Here is a 16,776-nt window from a genome sequence, read left to right as displayed (position 1 = left end):
CACTGCCAGAGAGCAGAGGAGGGAAGGGAAGGCAGCCCCAAGCCGGGAAACTTTTATTTGCTGTACATTTGAAGGTCATATCACACTTTTCACGCCAGTCCAAGTCTGTGCCCATGTGCCCACTCAGGCTCAACTCTGGCCTTGCTGTTGTCGCTGCGAATTATTTTCCTCTTCTTCCTGTCCGTCAGGTGGTGGTGGGGACGGCTCCTCCTGTCCTAAGGAGGATGCCAGGAGCTCCCCGGTGGATGCTGCCAGGCGGAAGACCACTGGGATTTGGGCCAGGGCTGGGTTGGTCTCCTGCAGGCCCTGGATCCACTTGGCCAGTGTAGCTTGGTCGTGGGCCCCCGCCATGCATATGGCAAAGATGGGGCCTTCTTCCACTGTTGCGAGAGACAGGCCCTCAGTTTGTGCAGTGGGGACTGGAGCAGTCCCCTATCTCAGTCCCCCTTCCAGGCCAAAGGCAGGAGCTTTAAGCTCCTTTTTGCCTTTGCACAAGATATACACTCTTCCTAGGCTACCCATCCCATGCTTCACTTGGGTGATACCTTCTGGTTCTTCAGGATTCTATAAGAAAGGCCTCCCGACTCCCCAACTGAGGCTGAGTGGTGTGCTCCTCCCCTGAGACCCTAAGAATATAAGCTGCTTTTTCCCCCAAAGGCCTTGCCCTGGTCAGACTCGATAGCCTGCAGAGGTGTTCCATGACAGGGCAGACAGGCTGGAACCCCTGGGTTTGTGTGTGCATGCATGCGCATGTGCTTGGGCATCTGCTAGGTGTGTGTGGGAGCTGGGCTGGGTCTCAGTCTGGATCCCACCCCTCAACCCCAGAAGTCACAGCTTATCCAGTGCGGTGTTTGGAGTCCTGCTTATCCTGCTTTTACCTTCATTGATGTCAAACTCGTAATCATCCCAGCTGCTCCTCCCATATTCCAGGTCCAGCTGCATTGGGTAGTAGAGGTTCCATTCCTCTGGAATCTCCTCTGCTTCCTACCACGGGGTGGTGGTGGTGGGATGCAGGCAGGGTCAGAAGCCCTGCCTCTGATTTTTCAGCCACCTCCAGCCTGCCCCCTACCATCACCAGGAACTGCCCTCTTGCCACATTCTGTGAGCCCTCACAAGCCCTCAGGGCAGTGCCCCCTCCCACCCTCACTTGTGCTTTGGGCCCTCACCCTCTCCTCAGGAGGCAGCAAGTCAGCTCTGAGGATGTGGTAATAGACACATTTGCCACGGAGCCACAGGGAAAAGGGGCCCTCGACGAAGATAGGACGGACTGGGTTGTGGCGGGCCAGCGCTGCCTGCTGATCAGGACTCTGGATTCCTGGTATGGAAACATGCCCGGGGGACCCTGGCTGAGGGTCTCTGTCCAGAGGCCCAGGGGTCCACCCAGCAGGCCCGGTAAGAAACCAGCTGCCCCATGCACAGGGCCTTACCTACAATGTGTGGCTTGGTGGGATCCGCTGTATCTGTGGAGTCTTTGGATGAAGGCATCTGAAGGCAAGAGCGGGGGTGGAAGCTGGTGATCCCCAGTCCCCAAAGAGGAGCTGGGGAGAGAGAAATGGGGAAGGGGGTCCCAGCGAATCTGGAGCCCATCTACTGGGCCTCATACGTGTCACTCAAGCCTACCTCATCCTCACATCTATCCAGTTCAGCATCATAGCTGCTAACATTTAAGATGTTCACATAACAGGAACCTTGGAGCCTACCCACCTGTGTTAAAATCTGAGCTCTGCCAAAACTGTATGACTTTGACCAAATCATTGTGCCTCAGTTTCTCCAAATCAAATGGGGATTATAACAGCACTTAATTGAGGTGGTTTTAAACCACTGACAATGCAGTTAGTGCTCAATGCTTGTGAAATTTAGAAAAGAAAAAGAATTTCACACACAGAATACCCCAGAAAGGAGACACAACAAATAGGTCACAGTGTTTTCCTCTATAGAGGACAGGGAGGGAAGGAATAACTTGTATCTTCTTAATTTCACATTCTGAATGTTCAAAAATTAAATGAAATTTAATTTTTTAAAAAATGCACATACGCTGACTGAAACATCTGAGAGTGGACAACTGCTGGCACGCATATCATCCATCATTTCAGGTTAAATATAACAGATGGATCAATGGGTCCAAACACAGAATGGACCCCTGACCATAGTATTAGTGAAATCAGCAAAAGGCAAGATGCAGAATGTGTGTGATGCTCTGCCACTGGACTAACTTTTAAAAGTATACTTTTTGGGGTGGAAAAAGTATATGTTTTGCTTCTGGGCCCTTTTACTGGACAATATATATACTGACTTTAACACTGGATTATTTTTTTTTTAACATTTGATTGAATGTTTATCTCCCATGCTATTAATCTTGGTTCTTATTAGCAGTAATATATGCACTTATTTGACTTGCCCATCAACATACATAAATCGTTTTGACATTACTAATAATCATAATGCTATGGGATTAAGTTCAGGATTTCTTTGCAGATCTTGTTTGTTAGAATACAGGCCATACCACTAAAGTTGGGTAGTCAGATGACAGTAACTCAAAAGGACTTTCTCACTGGTTATCCTATAAATTAGACATTTAGCCACATCCATTTGTTTTCAATTTTGGTGGTTTTTTCTTACCTTTTTTTTAATACATGAAACATAGTTTAATAAAAGCCAATCCATATTAAATAAACCCACATCTCTGCCAGAATACTTTCCTCGCCTCGCCTTTCCTGCCTGAGCCCAGCGTACCTTCTCCTCCAGGAAGACCTCCTCACTCCCTGCCTCTTCTGGGCTACCATGGCCCCCAGGGCTTCTGCACCTCAGAACCAGTGACTCTGTCTGTTATCTGGCATCAGCCTCCAGACGAGTGCTATGAGGGGCTCTCTTTGGATCCCCCGTGTGGGCTGGTGTGGGTGGGGCTCTCAGGAGAGGACGTGAGGGGGTATGGAATATTTCATCCAGTCATTCAACAGCTGCTGAGTGTCAGCTTTGTGCCAGATTCTGTGCTGAGCCTTGGGTGACACAGTGAGTCACAGTGAATGTGACCAAGCTCAGTACAGGGCAGGGGTGGTTACAAAGGGGACCCTGAGGAAGGGATGGTAGTGCAGAGACCGAAAGAATGTGAAGTCCTGGGGAAAAGTTCCTGGCTGAGGGAACAGCGAGCACAAAGTGTACATGCCTAGGAGGGAACTGGCACAGATCACTTAAGGAACAGAAAGGAAGACAGATGTCTGGAGTATAGTGCATGTGGGGAGTGGAATAGAAGCAGAGGTCAGAGGTCAAGTTGCAGTGAGGAATGAGGCCTATAGGAATCCAGTGAAGGGATCAGCCCAGAATCATGAGAGAAGGGGGGGGGGGCGGGGGCGGGGTCCAACCCACGGTGGCAGCTGAGGGTGTAGACAGGGGCGGATACCTGATAGATGGTGACCCTGGCGCTGAGGTCAGGTTCCATGTGTCGCAGGCCCAACCTGGCCAGGTCCACGGGGTCCTGGGGTAGGTCCCGGGGCACGGGGAAGGGGTTGACATTCTTGAAGCGAGAGAACCACAGCCTCATGCGCACAAACTTGAGCATGGGATAGCTTTTGCGCCCAAATATCTGAAGCAGCAGGAACTCCGTCTCCTTATTGGGCATCACCCCTGTGCAAGGCAGATGGCAGCACAGCCTCAGGGAGGGGGCACAGAAGGGAGATGTGAGAGACGGAGACCAGCAAGGGGGCCAGGACCAAGAATTGTGGGAAGGGCCAGATGGAAAAAACCAGAGACAGAATTGAAGTCAGAGAATTGATGGTAGAGAGGGAGGAAAAGAATCAGAATTTAAAGGAAAAATTAAAGAGGGATAGAAGAAAGAGACGAGAGACAGAGAGACTGAGAGAGAGGGAGGGGAGGTGCAGGCCAGACAGGGAGGAAACAGAGCCATGGAGTAACAGAGGGACTCGGACCAGAGAAGGGGATAGCCACGCCCCTGCCCTGAGCCTGCTGGCCTCACCGTGGTTCTCCATCTGCTCCAGGATGGCAATCCCGCACTCCTGCTGCCGTGGGTAATGGATGAAGATTTTCTGAAAGATGCTACGAGGCCTGAAGACCTCCTTGGGGAAGATGTCCAGCAGCAGGTTGTAGACAGCCAGGTCCTGCTCGACGCCGTACTCCTGCATCTTGCGCAGGGCCAGGTAGATGAAGTCGACGTGGCCCCGCTTGTGCACGTTGTGCTGCCCAAAGTTCTTCACAGCCTGCACAAAGCTAGCCTTGTCCTGCGCCCCATCCGGTGCCTGCCTGAACAGCTCCTCGTGGGGTGCCAGGGCCCTGGCCGGCCGCTGCAGGGGCTCAGGTGGGCGAGGCACCAGAGATGAATCAGATTTGTGGGTGGCTGAGCTGCAGTGGAGGCCCCTCAAGGCCTGGGGGGACACCTGGGGACAGAGAACCATTGCTGGAATCTGGCACTTCCCAGTGCCCCTAGGAGAAATGTCAATGGGCATCCCTAAGGGCCTCTGAGGAAGCTTGCTGTGGTCACAAACCCAAGGATAGGCACCACTACAGCCAGAAAACAACAGTGAAACCCCCACAGAGGCAGCTGGGCAACATTCACTACAAGAGCACACACACAAACCCTTTCTACAATCCTGCATCTGGTATTTAAATATGCCCAATCTAGACACACCTACACCAAATGACTTTTGTGCACCCGCTGTGTCTGTGGAAATGGCCCCAAGGTGCATTGGTAAAGAAATGATAAAGCAAATGGCCGTGAGCTTAGATGAAGCACCTGCAGCTGTAAAAGTCACTGAAGAGGTTTCGTGTGGCCTTGGGTGAGTTTCGAAGTATACTGTTAAATGAAAAAGCAGGGTGTGAAACAGTATATGTTCCCATGTGTGTAAAAAATCCCAAACTTCCATAAAGTAGATCCTCATTGTTTGGGAATTCTGTATTTGCAAAGTTGCCTACTTGCTAAAATGTACTTGTAATCCCCAAATCAATACTCCCTCATGGCACATTCCCAGTCATTTGAGGACATGTGCACTTGAGTCCCCTGAGGTTGAACAAGGTGATGCTTTGCCTTCTTGTTTCGGCTCTCACACTGTCAACCAATGTTCTTTTAGTGGTTGGTGCATGTTTTTTGCATCTTTTTGCTGGTGATTTTGCTATTGAAAATGGCCGCCGGCGTGCTGCAGAAGTGCTGCCTAGGGTTCCTATGTGCAAGAAGGCTCTGCTGTTGCTTACAGAAAAAACACGTGTGGCTGATAAGCTTCATTTGGGCATGAGGTATAGTGCTATTGGCTATGAATTCAATGTCAATGAACCAACAATATATTAAATAAGGTGTCTAAGCAGAAACACACATACAATAAGCTTATGCATTAATTGGTTGAGGAAAATGTGACCAGAGGCTTGCAGGAACCCTGGGAGCAAAGATTTAGTAATTGCTATTTCAGTGTATGCAGCAACTGTATAGACCATAACTATTGCAAGTGATGAGAATTGAGTGTAAGTATATATAATTTTTGCTTCTGTGAAATATCTCTCGGAGGAAATAGAGTAAATGGGTAACATCTCTTGCCTCTAGATAGGGGAGCTAAGTGGTAGTGGAACAAGAGGACAGATGCTTGTCATGCTTGTCATAAGAACTTTTTGAGTTTTAAATTATATTGCCCGCTGTAACTAACTGTATTACCTATTCAGAAGATAAATTTCAAAAACTGAGTTTAAAAAAGATAATGCAGATTTTGGAGTCAGCAGGAGTCTTGGCTTGACTGTACTCTGCCAGGTGACACCCACATTCCACTTTACTGCTCAGGCCTCAGTTTCCCCATCTGTTATGGTGGCATCCCCCTTGGGTTAAGGATGTCTTGTTTCCAGAGGGAGGACTGCATGCTGTAGGGAGCAGACCAGATCTCTCTAGAACAGAAGTCAGCAAACCATGGCCTGTGGGCAAATCCAGCCAGCTGCCTGCATTTTCTAATAAAGTTTTATTGGAACAAAGCCATGCTCATCGATTGTTTCTGGCTTGGGGCTGCTCTGCACTATAGTGGCAGAGTTGAGTAGCTGTGACAGAGATTGTGTGGCCCACAAAGTCAAAAATATTTATTATCTGACCCTTTATGAAAAAACATGCCGACCCCTGCTCTGGATGGTACACTAACAATTTCTTTAAATTTTAATTTAACTGAATGTTTAAATTGGAATGGTTATACATTCCAGTAAAGCATCTTTAAAAATATATAGCTAATAAGAGCTAATATTTACTGAATATTCTTATGTTCCATGTGTTGTTGAACACTTACTGTACCCATGTTACTGAGGCCCCCTCACAGAACTGTAGAGCAGCAGAGCTGGGACTGGAGTCTCTGCTCTGCTGCCCCTAACAGCTATCCTGAAGTCCTGCTCAGATAAGGCAATGTTAAAAAAAAAAAAGGTGCTCATTTAAAGTGAAAGTGTAGGTAACTAACACTCCAGGTGGTGTGTGCATAAGGCAGATATCAGAAAAGAAGCTCTAGAATACCCAAAAGAAGGGGAAGACCTCTCCCCCCCCCCCCACACACACACAACAAAGGAGACAATGTAATGAAATGTACAGCACAGGGCCTGGCACAAAGGAAGGGCTCAATCAGGGAGCTATTAATATTATCAGCACTGTCATCGTCATTGTCTTTACAATCTATGGTCACTGAATGGCTTGGGGCATCTGGTCACTTTGGGTAAGGGATAGAAGTTCAATTTTCTGCCTACATCTTTACAAGGAGATGTAGACTCCTATACCCAGAGTCACCACCCAAATCTGCTTAGCTCATACATTCTTATTTTCAAATTCAACCCCTTCATACATGTGGGACCAGGACTTTTTAAAATGAGAGACATTCAGTTGTCCCCTTAGAGCAGAAAGGCCAGCCAGGACCTCCCAGAGCTGGCTTCAGTGGGTGGGTTATGAGAGTTTGGGAGCAAACCCCAAACCTGCCTCCCTCTACCCCAGTGACTGCTTGGCTGGCAGTTACCTGAGAGAAGGGGCCTCCTGCGAAGGTGGTGCCACAGATGCCTCCCCACCCCCGAGACAGGTGCCGGGCCAGCAGGTTGGCCTGGGTCCAGTTCATGCCTCTCTGTAAGTTGGACAATCACCTGGCCAAGAGAAAAGAGACAGTATCAGCCTGGCACCCCGCCCACTAACGGAGATGAGACCCCTCCCTTAGGCGGAGACCCCATTCCAGACTGCATGGCTGGCTAACTCACCAGCTCCACTGGTTCCTCATCCACAAGATGGAGCTTAAATGACTGTTAAACCAAGGTTCCCTGTTCTGCTGGGCCAGAGCCTCCACTATCTAGAGGAATGTCCTTCAGCAATAGTCCCCCTCTCTACCGGGTCATTCTTTCCATTTTTTAAACAACTTTATCACATACTATACAGTTCACCCTTTTAAAGTATAAAATGTAATGTTTGTTTGTTTGTTTGTTTTAGTATTCAGAGAATTGTGCAACCATCACTGCAATCTGATTTTAGAACATTTTAGAACACATTAGCTATTACTCTTATTTCCCTTCATCCTCAACCCTAGGCAACTAGTAATGCACCATTTCTACAAATTTGCTTACTCTGGGTATTTCATATAAATGCAATCATGTGATATGTGTTCTTTTGTGGCTAGCATCTTTCACTTAGCATATTTTCGAAGTTTATCCATGTATCAGACCTCATTCTTTTTAATTGCCAAAAAAATTCCATTTTATAGATATAATGTTTTATTTATCCGTTCATCAATTGGTGGACATTTGGGTTGTTCCTACTTTTTTATTATTATGACTAATGCTGCTATGAACACTCATGTAGAAGTTTGCGTGAACATGTGCTTACACTTCTCTTGAGTGCAGACTTAGAAGTCATACTGTTGGGACATGTTTAACATTTTGAGGAGCCCCTGGAACTATTTTCCAAAGTGGCTGCACCATCTCACATTCCCACCAGCAATGTATAAGGGTTCTAGTTTTTCCACATCCTTGCCAATACGTACTATTGCCTGTCTTTTTATTACAGATATCCTAGTGAGTGTGAAGTGGTATCTCCTTGTGGTTTAGATTTGCATTTACCTAATGATTAATGATGCTAAACATCTTTTCATGTGCTTATTTGCCATTGCATATCTTCACTGGAAAAATGTCTGTTTAGATCCTTTGTCCATTTTTAAAATTGAGTTCTTTCTTTTTATTATTGAGTTGTAAGAATTCTTTATATATTCTAAATACTAGACCCTTATGATTTCCAAATAATTTCTCTCATTCCTTGGGTTGTCTTTGTACTACCTTGATATTATCACTACTACACAAGTTTTAAATTTTGATAAAGATTACTTCTATGTTTTCTTCTAAGAGTTTTAGCTCTTATACTTAGGTCTATAATCCACTCTGAATGAATTTTTGTGTATGGTATAAGGAATTGGTTCACTTTATGTGGGTATCCAGTTGTCCTAGTACTATTTGTTGAAGAGACTATTCTTTCCCCATTTTATTGTCTTAGCACTCTTGCTGAAAACCAACTGACAATAAATGTAAGGGTTTATTTCTGGGCTCTCAATTCTATTCTATTGCTCTATATGTTGAGCCTTATGCCAGTACGACACTATTTTGATTATTGTAGTTTTGTAAGTTTTAAAATCAGGAAGTGTAAATCCTCCAATTTTGTTCTTTTACAAGATTGTTTTGGCTACTCTGAGTCCCTTGCAATTACATGTAAATTTTAGAATCAGCTGTCAATTTCTGCAAAGAGCCTCAGGGACTCTGAAAGGGACTGTGTTGACTCCATAGATCGATTTGGGGAATGTTGATATCCTAACATTAAGTCTTCTGATCCATGAACATGAGATGCCTCTCTATTTATTTAGGTCTTCAAATTCTCTCAACAATGTTTTATAGTTTTCAGTGTACAAGTCTGTTGTTGTTGTTGTTAAATTCTTTTGTATTTAATTCTTTATGAGGCTATTATACATAAGATAATTTTCCTAATTTTATTTCTGTACTATTCACTGCTAGTGTGTAGAAATACAATTTATTTTTACATGTTGACTTGATATACTACAACTTTGCAGGACTCACTTAGGAGTGCTAATAGCTTTTTATTGGATTCCTTAGGATTTTTTGTACATAAGATCATGTTATCTGCAAATAGAGATAGTTATTTCTTCCTTTCAAAACTGGATGACTTCTTTCTTTTTCTTGCCCAAGTGTCCTTGCTGGAAACCTCCAGTACAATATTGAATAGAAGTAGGAAGGGCCACTCCCTCTTGTTAATGATCTCGGAGGGAAAGCATTTCGTCTTTCATCGTTAAGTATGATGTGAGCTGTGGGTTTTTCATCAGGTTGAGGAAATTCCCTTCTATACCTAAATATTGAGTGTTATTATCAGAAAGGGCATTGGATTTTGTCAAATGTTTTTTGTTGCATCTATTGAAATAATCATGTGGTTTTTGTCATTTATTCTATTATTATGGTGTATCACATTAACTGATTTTCAGATTTTAAACTAACCTTGCATTTCTGGGATAAATTCTAGTTGGTCATGGTATATAATCCTTTTTATATGTTGCTAAAATTTGGCTTGTTAGTATTTTGTTCAAGATTTTTGCATCCATATTCATAAGAGATACTGGTCTGTTTGGTATGGTATCAGGGTAATGCTGGCCTCATAAAATGAATTGGGAAGTGTTTGAATCATTCTTATCACTATTTCAACTTTCTCTAGCATCTTCTATCTTGACCTAAAGTCTCCTTCCAGCCTCTGCTCCACATCTTTGCTCTCTTTACAGCAAAGTGTTTCCTGAGAGGTGTCTACACACTATGCTCCACTCACTCCAAGTTGGCTGCCACCCCAACACTCCGCTAATGCCACCTACAAAGGCCCTTTGTGCATCTATATCAAAGCCAGGATTACTTCTCAGGCCTAATATTGCTTGATTTCTCAGAAGAATGTGGCATGGGTGAGGCCCTCCTTCCACCTTCTTGACATTTTATTTTCTTCCTAGTACCCAGGTCCATCTCTCAGCTAATCAGCAAGACCTACTTCCGTCTCCAAAGTTTACAATGTTTGCAAACTTGAATGTGCAGACAAATCACCTGGGATTTTGTTAAAATGAAGATTCTGATTCAGCAAAGACTGAAGCCAGACTCTGGACATCTAACACGCTTCCTAGTAATGCTGATGATGCTGGTCTGGAAACCACACTTGAGTTATAAGGCTGCAAAGATTCCCACATTCTGGATTTGTCTGTCTACTACCCTGAAGTATCATGCAACTTGTTCCTCTCTTCTTTGTATTCCTGTGGGCAACCTTTGTTCATGTTGGAGTCATCTAGGGAGCTTTTAAAAATCCTCATGCCCAGATCATACCCCAGATATATTAAATCAGAATATCTAGAGGCAGGGCACAGGCATCAGCAATTTAGCACACTCCAATGACTTTCATGTGCGCTTAAGATTAGGATCCTAATTTAAACCTTTGCCACTCATAGTAGTTTCCAGGGACCAGCTGCATTGGCATTATTATCTGGGAGCTTATTAGAAATGCAAAACCTCAGCCCTAACCCAGACTTACTGAATCCGAATCTGCATTTTAACCAGAGTCCAGGTTTTTTCTGTCTGAGAAACGATGATATGTGTGCCGATGGAACTAAATATTTATCGCCAGCCCGGAGCTCCAGCCTCCATACCTAGCTGCCACTTTGCATATACCCAGCTATCGAACTTAATTTGCTCCAAACTGATATCTCTGCTTAAACTTGTTCCTTCTCATCCTAGCCAATGGCCCCACCATTCCTAGTCATTCAGGAAATAAATCTAAGTCACTGCTCTGTCCACTGTGTCCCTTACTCCCCCATTTAATCCATCAAGTAGGCCTGATGACTGATTACTTCCAAATCTATCCCAAATGCACCTATTTTTCTCCATTTGCAGGTCACCACCCTAACCCATGACCTCTTTCCCAGACTCCCACTTCTTTTCTTCCTTGCCTCCAGTCAGTTCTTTTCACCTTGGCCAGTGGGAGCTTTTTAAAATGTGAACTAAATTCAGTGTTTTCTGCCTAAAATCGCTAAGGGAATATCACACCTAAGATAAAATCCGACAGGGTCTACATCTCCAAATTCAACTCTTATCACTGGCAGCTTCAGCTACACTTCCTTAAACAAGCTATGTTTATTCTAGTCTCAGAGCCTTTCTATTTGCGTTTCTTTCTGTTTGGAAATTTCTTCACCCAGATCAGTCCATATTGCTTTCTGGTCATTCAGGTTTATATGCAAACGGGGCCTTCTTTGACTGCTGCCCCAATCCCTATCTAAAGCTCCCATCACCCTGGTAAATGCATTTTTAACAAATACTACTGAAATCACCTGTTCTCTTTATTTCCGACTTCTTCAATGCCTGACTCATCTTCCCAGGGGGAGGGGGATTTTTGTCTGTCTTCTTCATTGGTGTGTCTCCAGCACCTGGGACAGTGCCTGGTATGTAGCAGGTGCCTAACAAGTATCAGTGGAATGGGAAGAAGAGCTAAATTTCTACAAAACGTCTATAATCTATAAATCTGAACAAATCTGAACCCTGTAGTGTACCTATAGGAGCTTCGAGGCTGGCTGCCAGGATTCTTGGAAGAAATAGGCAAACGAGGGTTTTAATTCCAGACTAGCTGCCGACCTGCGGCGAGACCTCGCGAGAGGGCCTTAACCTCTCGGAGCCTCAGCTGTCTCATTTGCAAAATGGGAGATTAAGGACGTGGGGAGGCGGGTACACTGAGGGAGGCCTTTTCCTGAACGTCCTGCCTTGCAACTTAAAAGGTCATGGTGCCCTGGCCCTGCAGGAGGTCTCTCTGGGGCCACCCTCCTGCGCTGCCGGCTCAGAATGAGCAGCCCCGGGGTCCTGCAGTTCGTACTCGCCTCCCCACGCACGACCTACCTACTCAAGCGAACGGCCGCGGACTCCCTGCCGGCTGCATCTGGCTGCTGGGCGCTGCCATGTTGCCCGGAGATTTTCCAGGTCATGGCCGCCAAATCAAGGAGACAGCAAATCAAGAACGCAGGTTTGAGTAGGTCCCGCCCAAAAGGGAGGAGCACCAATAGCAAGATGGAACGACCTTGGTGCCGCCTCGTAGCGAGCCAGGCCCCACCCATAACGAGGCAAGCCGCAACCCCGATCTGGGAATTGAGGAATAAAGCCTGGGAGGGAGTGACTGCATTGTTCTCGGGTAGGGAGGCTGGACTTGCGGCGGGGGAAGGGAGGCGGCTGGGAGGAGGGATTGGCGTGAGTCCAGCTAGCTTCTCCAGTTTTCCCACCTGAAATGTGGGAATAAAATATTAAGGGTGGCAGTACCCCCAAGCGTGTGCGAAATGCTTTATCTGGGTTCCTGAATTTGTACTTCTCCCTTCTGTGCGGCAGGTCCGTGATCCTCGGGTAATCCTTTTGCCTCCGGGCATGGCGACTGTAGAGATTGTGCATCTGGTATCCACCCCAATGGCTGTAGGAGCTAGGCAGTGGGGCAGAGGAGGTACCTGGGGCGTGGACGTGGCCACCGCGCAATGACTTTCCTTGCTCGTCCCTATGGCGCCCCACTCCGGTGGTTCAGCCTCCTGACTCCGCTTTGCGCCAAATGAGCGTCTAGGCGCTCTGTCAGCGCGTGTTGCATGGCTTAGGGCGGGCCTATGAAGGCCTTGGAATTCCGCAATCGCCTCCAGGTAGCACCAGCGCAGGTCGGCGGGGCGGGGCCTAGCTCCCTTCCCTCCCACACCTGCCAACGCCTCCATTCCCTCCCCAGGTGCCTGTCTACCCTCTCTCCCTGGCCAACAGCGCCGTCGGGCGGTACAATCTGCTGTCTGTGGAGGCAACATCAGCCTCACTCCATGAGTCACCTGGGCCCGAGTGGATGTTCTCCACTTCACTCCCATCCCTACTCTGCATTCCTGTGGGGACACGGGGCCAGTAGCATGAGGAAGAGGGGTAGACATACTGAAGGTGTCCAAGTGAGGAAGGGACCCCCCCAGGACGGTTCTTGGAACAAGGCTGGCCCAGCTAAGGAGTCTCATGGGTCAGCCCTCTGTCTCTACCCCAGCCCAGGCAGAGGTTAACCCAGGGCCTTCACCCCTCCATGCCAGGCCCTAGCTACCCTGTCCAGAGCTGTTCAGAATGGGGGGAGCAGTCAGTGGGCTCCTTGCTCCCGTTACCTAACAGAATGTGGCTGATACCTCTGGTTACCTGCTCCATAGCAGATGGGGGCCCAGCTGGGTGGGGCCAGGGTTCCCCTCACCCCTGCCTCTTTCCAGACCTGGTGCTGATCTACTGCAGCTAGGGGATCAGATGTTCCTGGGTTACCATGTAGTTTCTCTTTACAGCTTTCACCACTTCCAGTGAAGACCCTTGGAGACACCACCTCTCCTGTGCCTGCCTCCACCATTTACTGACCATCTCCTGTGCACCCCATTACCATAAGCTCCATGAGGACAGGGAGATTTTGTTTGTTGCATGTGTCGTCCCCAGCATTGGAGACAGGGCCTGGAACATGGTAGGTGCTCAATAGATGTTAGTTACAAAATGAATAAATAAATGAATGAATGCTCAATAGATGTTAAGTTACAAAATGAATAAATAAATGAATGTTCCTGTTGCTCATCCCAATATTTAAACTCTAGAAACTGTCCCTTCAGACAGCCCCATGTGACAGCCTTTCACATGCCTGACTAATTACCCTACCACAGCCTTCCCCCATTTTTCCCCAGCCTCAGAGCAGGCTATATGACCTCTCAGACCTCTATGCCAATTTGTGTCTGCTTACAGCCCTTTGTCAATTTTGGGTACTTGGGTCTGGGAACATGTGAGAGTCTTCTTGCTCCTCTCTTCCATCCCCCAGACCCAAGTACCCAAAACTGACAAAGGGCTGTGAGCAGACCCTTACACTCCTGGTTGCTGAGTACGGTGAGCTCCCTCTGAAATTTGCTAATGGCCTTACTGCGTGGTGTGCCCATGGCTGCACCCTGTGTAGCTAGCATTGCTGTGATGTTGTTTTAAAGTTTGAGGGATGTTGACTTTGACAACTCTGGTCCTGGACATCCTCAACATCCTGCTGTCAAGGGCCTGAGGTGGGGGAGCCCTCACGTCCTAAAGCAGAGATTGAAGAGGTATGGAAGAGTTCTCTAAACTCTGCTGCAGACTTGGGCCCAGGACCAAAGTGGGGGAGGTTGTACAGAGGAGCCTGAGGCTTTGCCCATCCCACAACTAGAAGGCTCAGATTCACTCAACAAGCCTTTATGGAGTGCCTCCTTTGTACCAATCACTGTTCTAAGCCTCGAGGAACAGCAGTGAGCAAAGAATGATTCCTGACCTTGGGAGCTGACATTCTAGTGGGGGAGACAGACAAAAACCCATGTTCTATAGAAATAATTTATACAACTATTTGCATCTTTAAACAAATTAAGCGCAACTCTAAAACTGTCTAGGATATGATTTTATCTATCTTCTTGTTAACCTTAATCTACTTTAGAACTTCAAACATGTTACCTTTTGTAATTAATAATATTGTTTAGTCATTTTTGCTTGTGTGTAGAGCTTGATTCTCTGTGTTCTCTGTGTTAATTTAGGTATTTTTAGATTGATGTCTTCTGTCATTGTCATTCTTCCATCTCAAATAAAGCATCGAAATACATTAATTAATTCAACAAATATTTATATATATTTTTAAAAAATACGTGTTGTGTGCTAGATCCAGAAGGAAATATAAAATTAATTTGAAAAAGGAAACTAAATTTAAATTTTCCAGGTGCTTCGAATTTGTTTCCAAATTCATGAAGTAAAAACCTAAAATGCTACATGTGCCTAACAAAAGGATTAATATTAACAATTTTTTAAAAAATGTTTTATTTTATAGCTTGAGCTGTGTGGCAAGTACATGGTGTATATGTATATAAAAATTCATTGAATTCTCCATTACTAGTTGTGCATTTTAGTTTAAGTAATCTCAATTTAAAAGTTTTTAAAAGTGATAAGTCATTGAGCTATAATTTGCGCACTTTTCTATATGCATATGCTTCAAAAGTCTGTTTAAATACTTCACACCCATTAGGATGGCTATTATCAAAAAAGGAGAACCTAATAAGTGTTAATGAGGATGTGAAGAAAGTGGAACCCTTGTACACTGTTGGTGAGAATGTAAAATGGTTCAGCCACTATAAAAAAACAGCATAGTAGCTCTTCAAAAAATTAAAAGTAAAGCTACCATGTGATTCAACACCATATTCATAGAAGCATGATTCACAATAGTCAAAGCAACTCAAGTATCTATCAACAGATGAACTGATAAACAAAATGTGGTATGTACATACAATGTAATATTATTCAGGTTTAAAAAGGGAGGACATCCTGTCCTTTTATGAAATAAACCAGCCACAAAAGGATGAATAGTGTATGATTCCACTTATATGAGGTCCCTAGAGCAGTCAAATGATTACTGAAACAGAAAGTAGAAGGGTGGGAGTCAGAGGTTGGAGTAGGGGGATGGGGAGTTATGTTTAATGTGGATAGAATTTCAGTCTTGGAGGATAAAAACAATCCTGGAGATGGATGGTGGTATGCAACAACATAAGTGCACTTAATACTACAGACTTATACACTTAAAAATGGTAAATTTTATGTGTGTATTTTACCATAATTTTTTTAAAAAGTCTACTAAAGATAAGTGATGAGAGAAAGGGTCAAATTGGATGGGAGTGGGCTTCTGGGCTCCCTGGAAAGCCCCAGTTTTAGCTGTTAATAACCTAATTGGTTAGCTCATAAAATGAGTGCTTGGCAGTAGCAGAGGCTCCAGGTGAGGACGGTTATCTGCCACCATAAAGCCATTTCTGCAATCCCTTGGCCTCCAAGACACCGGGCTCTGGCGAAGGGACAGGAAGATACATGTAGCCACCCTTAGGATGCCTCAAGGACTCTGCACAGAAGAGGCACATCTGCCCCATCAGGATTCCTGTGATTGGCCTACCTGAGAAGCGCTGCAGCCAATCAGCTGCAGGTCCAGGAGGGCTCGTGCACCCCTCCCCAGCACTTTGACAGCCACGTGGTCAGCTGTTGGCCTGCTCCTGCTGTCGAGCACGCCTAGGTAAGGCGCAGGCGCAGGCGCAGTTAGCGCTGCTCAGCTGTGGCGTGGGTGAGGGCATGAATTTGTTTCCAAATTGGCGGGGTCACTGATCTAGCAACCTGGCTTTAGAGCTCCCAGTGTCCATTCCTCTTGGGGCAGGCTCTTATTTTCTTACTTATCTTTGAGAAGTAATCCTTCAAACACAAGCATTTACATATATTTTTTCTATTTATTTACACATACCAATCAATGGTATATAAGTTCGTAGACCCTTTAACATTAAGTCTACAAAACAACCCTCGGGAAAATAGAAGCTTCACAGTGGAAGATCTTGGCAGACTCCACCTTAACCAAGGGACCAAGGTTAATATCACCAGTGATGATTCACAGTGACATCATGAGCCCTCACCCCAACCCCAAAAGGGAACATAATCTCTGTGGTATCCACATATCCTTTCCAGCAATCCAAAAACGTTAATCTAATCAAGACAAACCAAATTGAGAGACAATCTACAAAATTACTGACCAGTGCTTTTCAAAAGTGTTGGGTTCATGATAGACTAAGAGAGTGCCACAGACTAAAGGAATCAAAGGACACATGACAACTAAATAAAATAAGGGATCTTGGACTGCATCCTGGAATAGAAGAAGGACGTGAGTAGGAAAATGAGAAATCTGAATTAAGTCTGTAGTTTATTAATAGTATTGTATCA

At 45.5% G+C, this 16,776-nt stretch overlaps 1 protein-coding gene and 1 long non-coding RNA gene across 5 annotated transcripts; one reads left to right on the top strand and one right to left on the bottom strand.

Moving 5' to 3' along the window:
- Nucleotides 1–19: 19 nt before the first annotated feature.
- Nucleotides 20–12,007, bottom strand: ECSIT (ECSIT signaling integrator). Of its 4 annotated transcripts, none has more exons than XM_016153576.2 (8): nucleotides 11,902–12,005; nucleotides 6,969–7,089; nucleotides 3,971–4,388; nucleotides 3,398–3,621; nucleotides 1,428–1,485; nucleotides 1,167–1,315; nucleotides 879–984; nucleotides 20–380 (listed from the first exon to the last, which is right to left on the bottom strand). In XM_016153576.2, the coding sequence occupies exons 2-8, from the start codon at nucleotides 7,062–7,064 to the stop codon at nucleotides 130–132; spliced, it is 1,302 nt and encodes a 433-aa protein (XP_016009062.1). In that variant the 5' UTR covers nucleotides 7,065–7,089; nucleotides 11,902–12,005; the 3' UTR covers nucleotides 20–129. The 4 variants fall into 4 exon arrangements, with proteins under 4 accessions (XP_016009062.1, XP_016009063.1, XP_036089565.1 ...); XM_016153577.2 differs by lacking the exon at nucleotides 11,902–12,005 and adding an exon at nucleotides 11,343–11,444; XM_036233672.1 differs by lacking the exon at nucleotides 879–984 and having other exon boundaries at nucleotides 28–380; nucleotides 11,902–12,007.
- A 121-nt stretch (nucleotides 12,008–12,128) lies between these two features.
- LOC118612445 lies at nucleotides 12,129–13,159 on the top strand. Its single transcript, XR_004954903.1, has 2 exons — nucleotides 12,129–12,190; nucleotides 12,382–13,159. It is a non-coding gene; the product is annotated as an uncharacterized LOC118612445 (long non-coding RNA).
- Nucleotides 13,160–16,776: the final 3,617 nt, after the last annotated feature.

Source organism: Rousettus aegyptiacus, unplaced genomic scaffold, assembly GCF_014176215.1.
Source record: "Rousettus aegyptiacus isolate mRouAeg1 unplaced genomic scaffold, mRouAeg1.p scaffold_m13_p_16, whole genome shotgun sequence".
In the NCBI taxonomy this organism is placed as follows: Eukaryota; Metazoa; Chordata; class Mammalia; order Chiroptera; family Pteropodidae; genus Rousettus; species Rousettus aegyptiacus.
This window is presented reverse-complemented; position numbering and strand designations above follow the sequence as displayed.

Coding starts and splice junctions, on each gene's coding strand:
- ECSIT (XM_016153576.2), bottom strand. CDS start 7,064: ATGAACTGGACCCAGGCCAACCTGCTGGCCCGGCACCTGTCTCGGGGG. Junction 3,622..3,970: donor GGAGCAGATGGAGAACCACG/GTGAGGCCAGCA, acceptor TGCCTTGCACAG/GGGTGATGCCCAATAAGGAG. Junction 381..878: donor CGAGTTTGACATCAATGAAG/GTAAAAGCAGGA, acceptor CTCTCGCAACAG/TGGAAGAAGGCCCCATCTTT.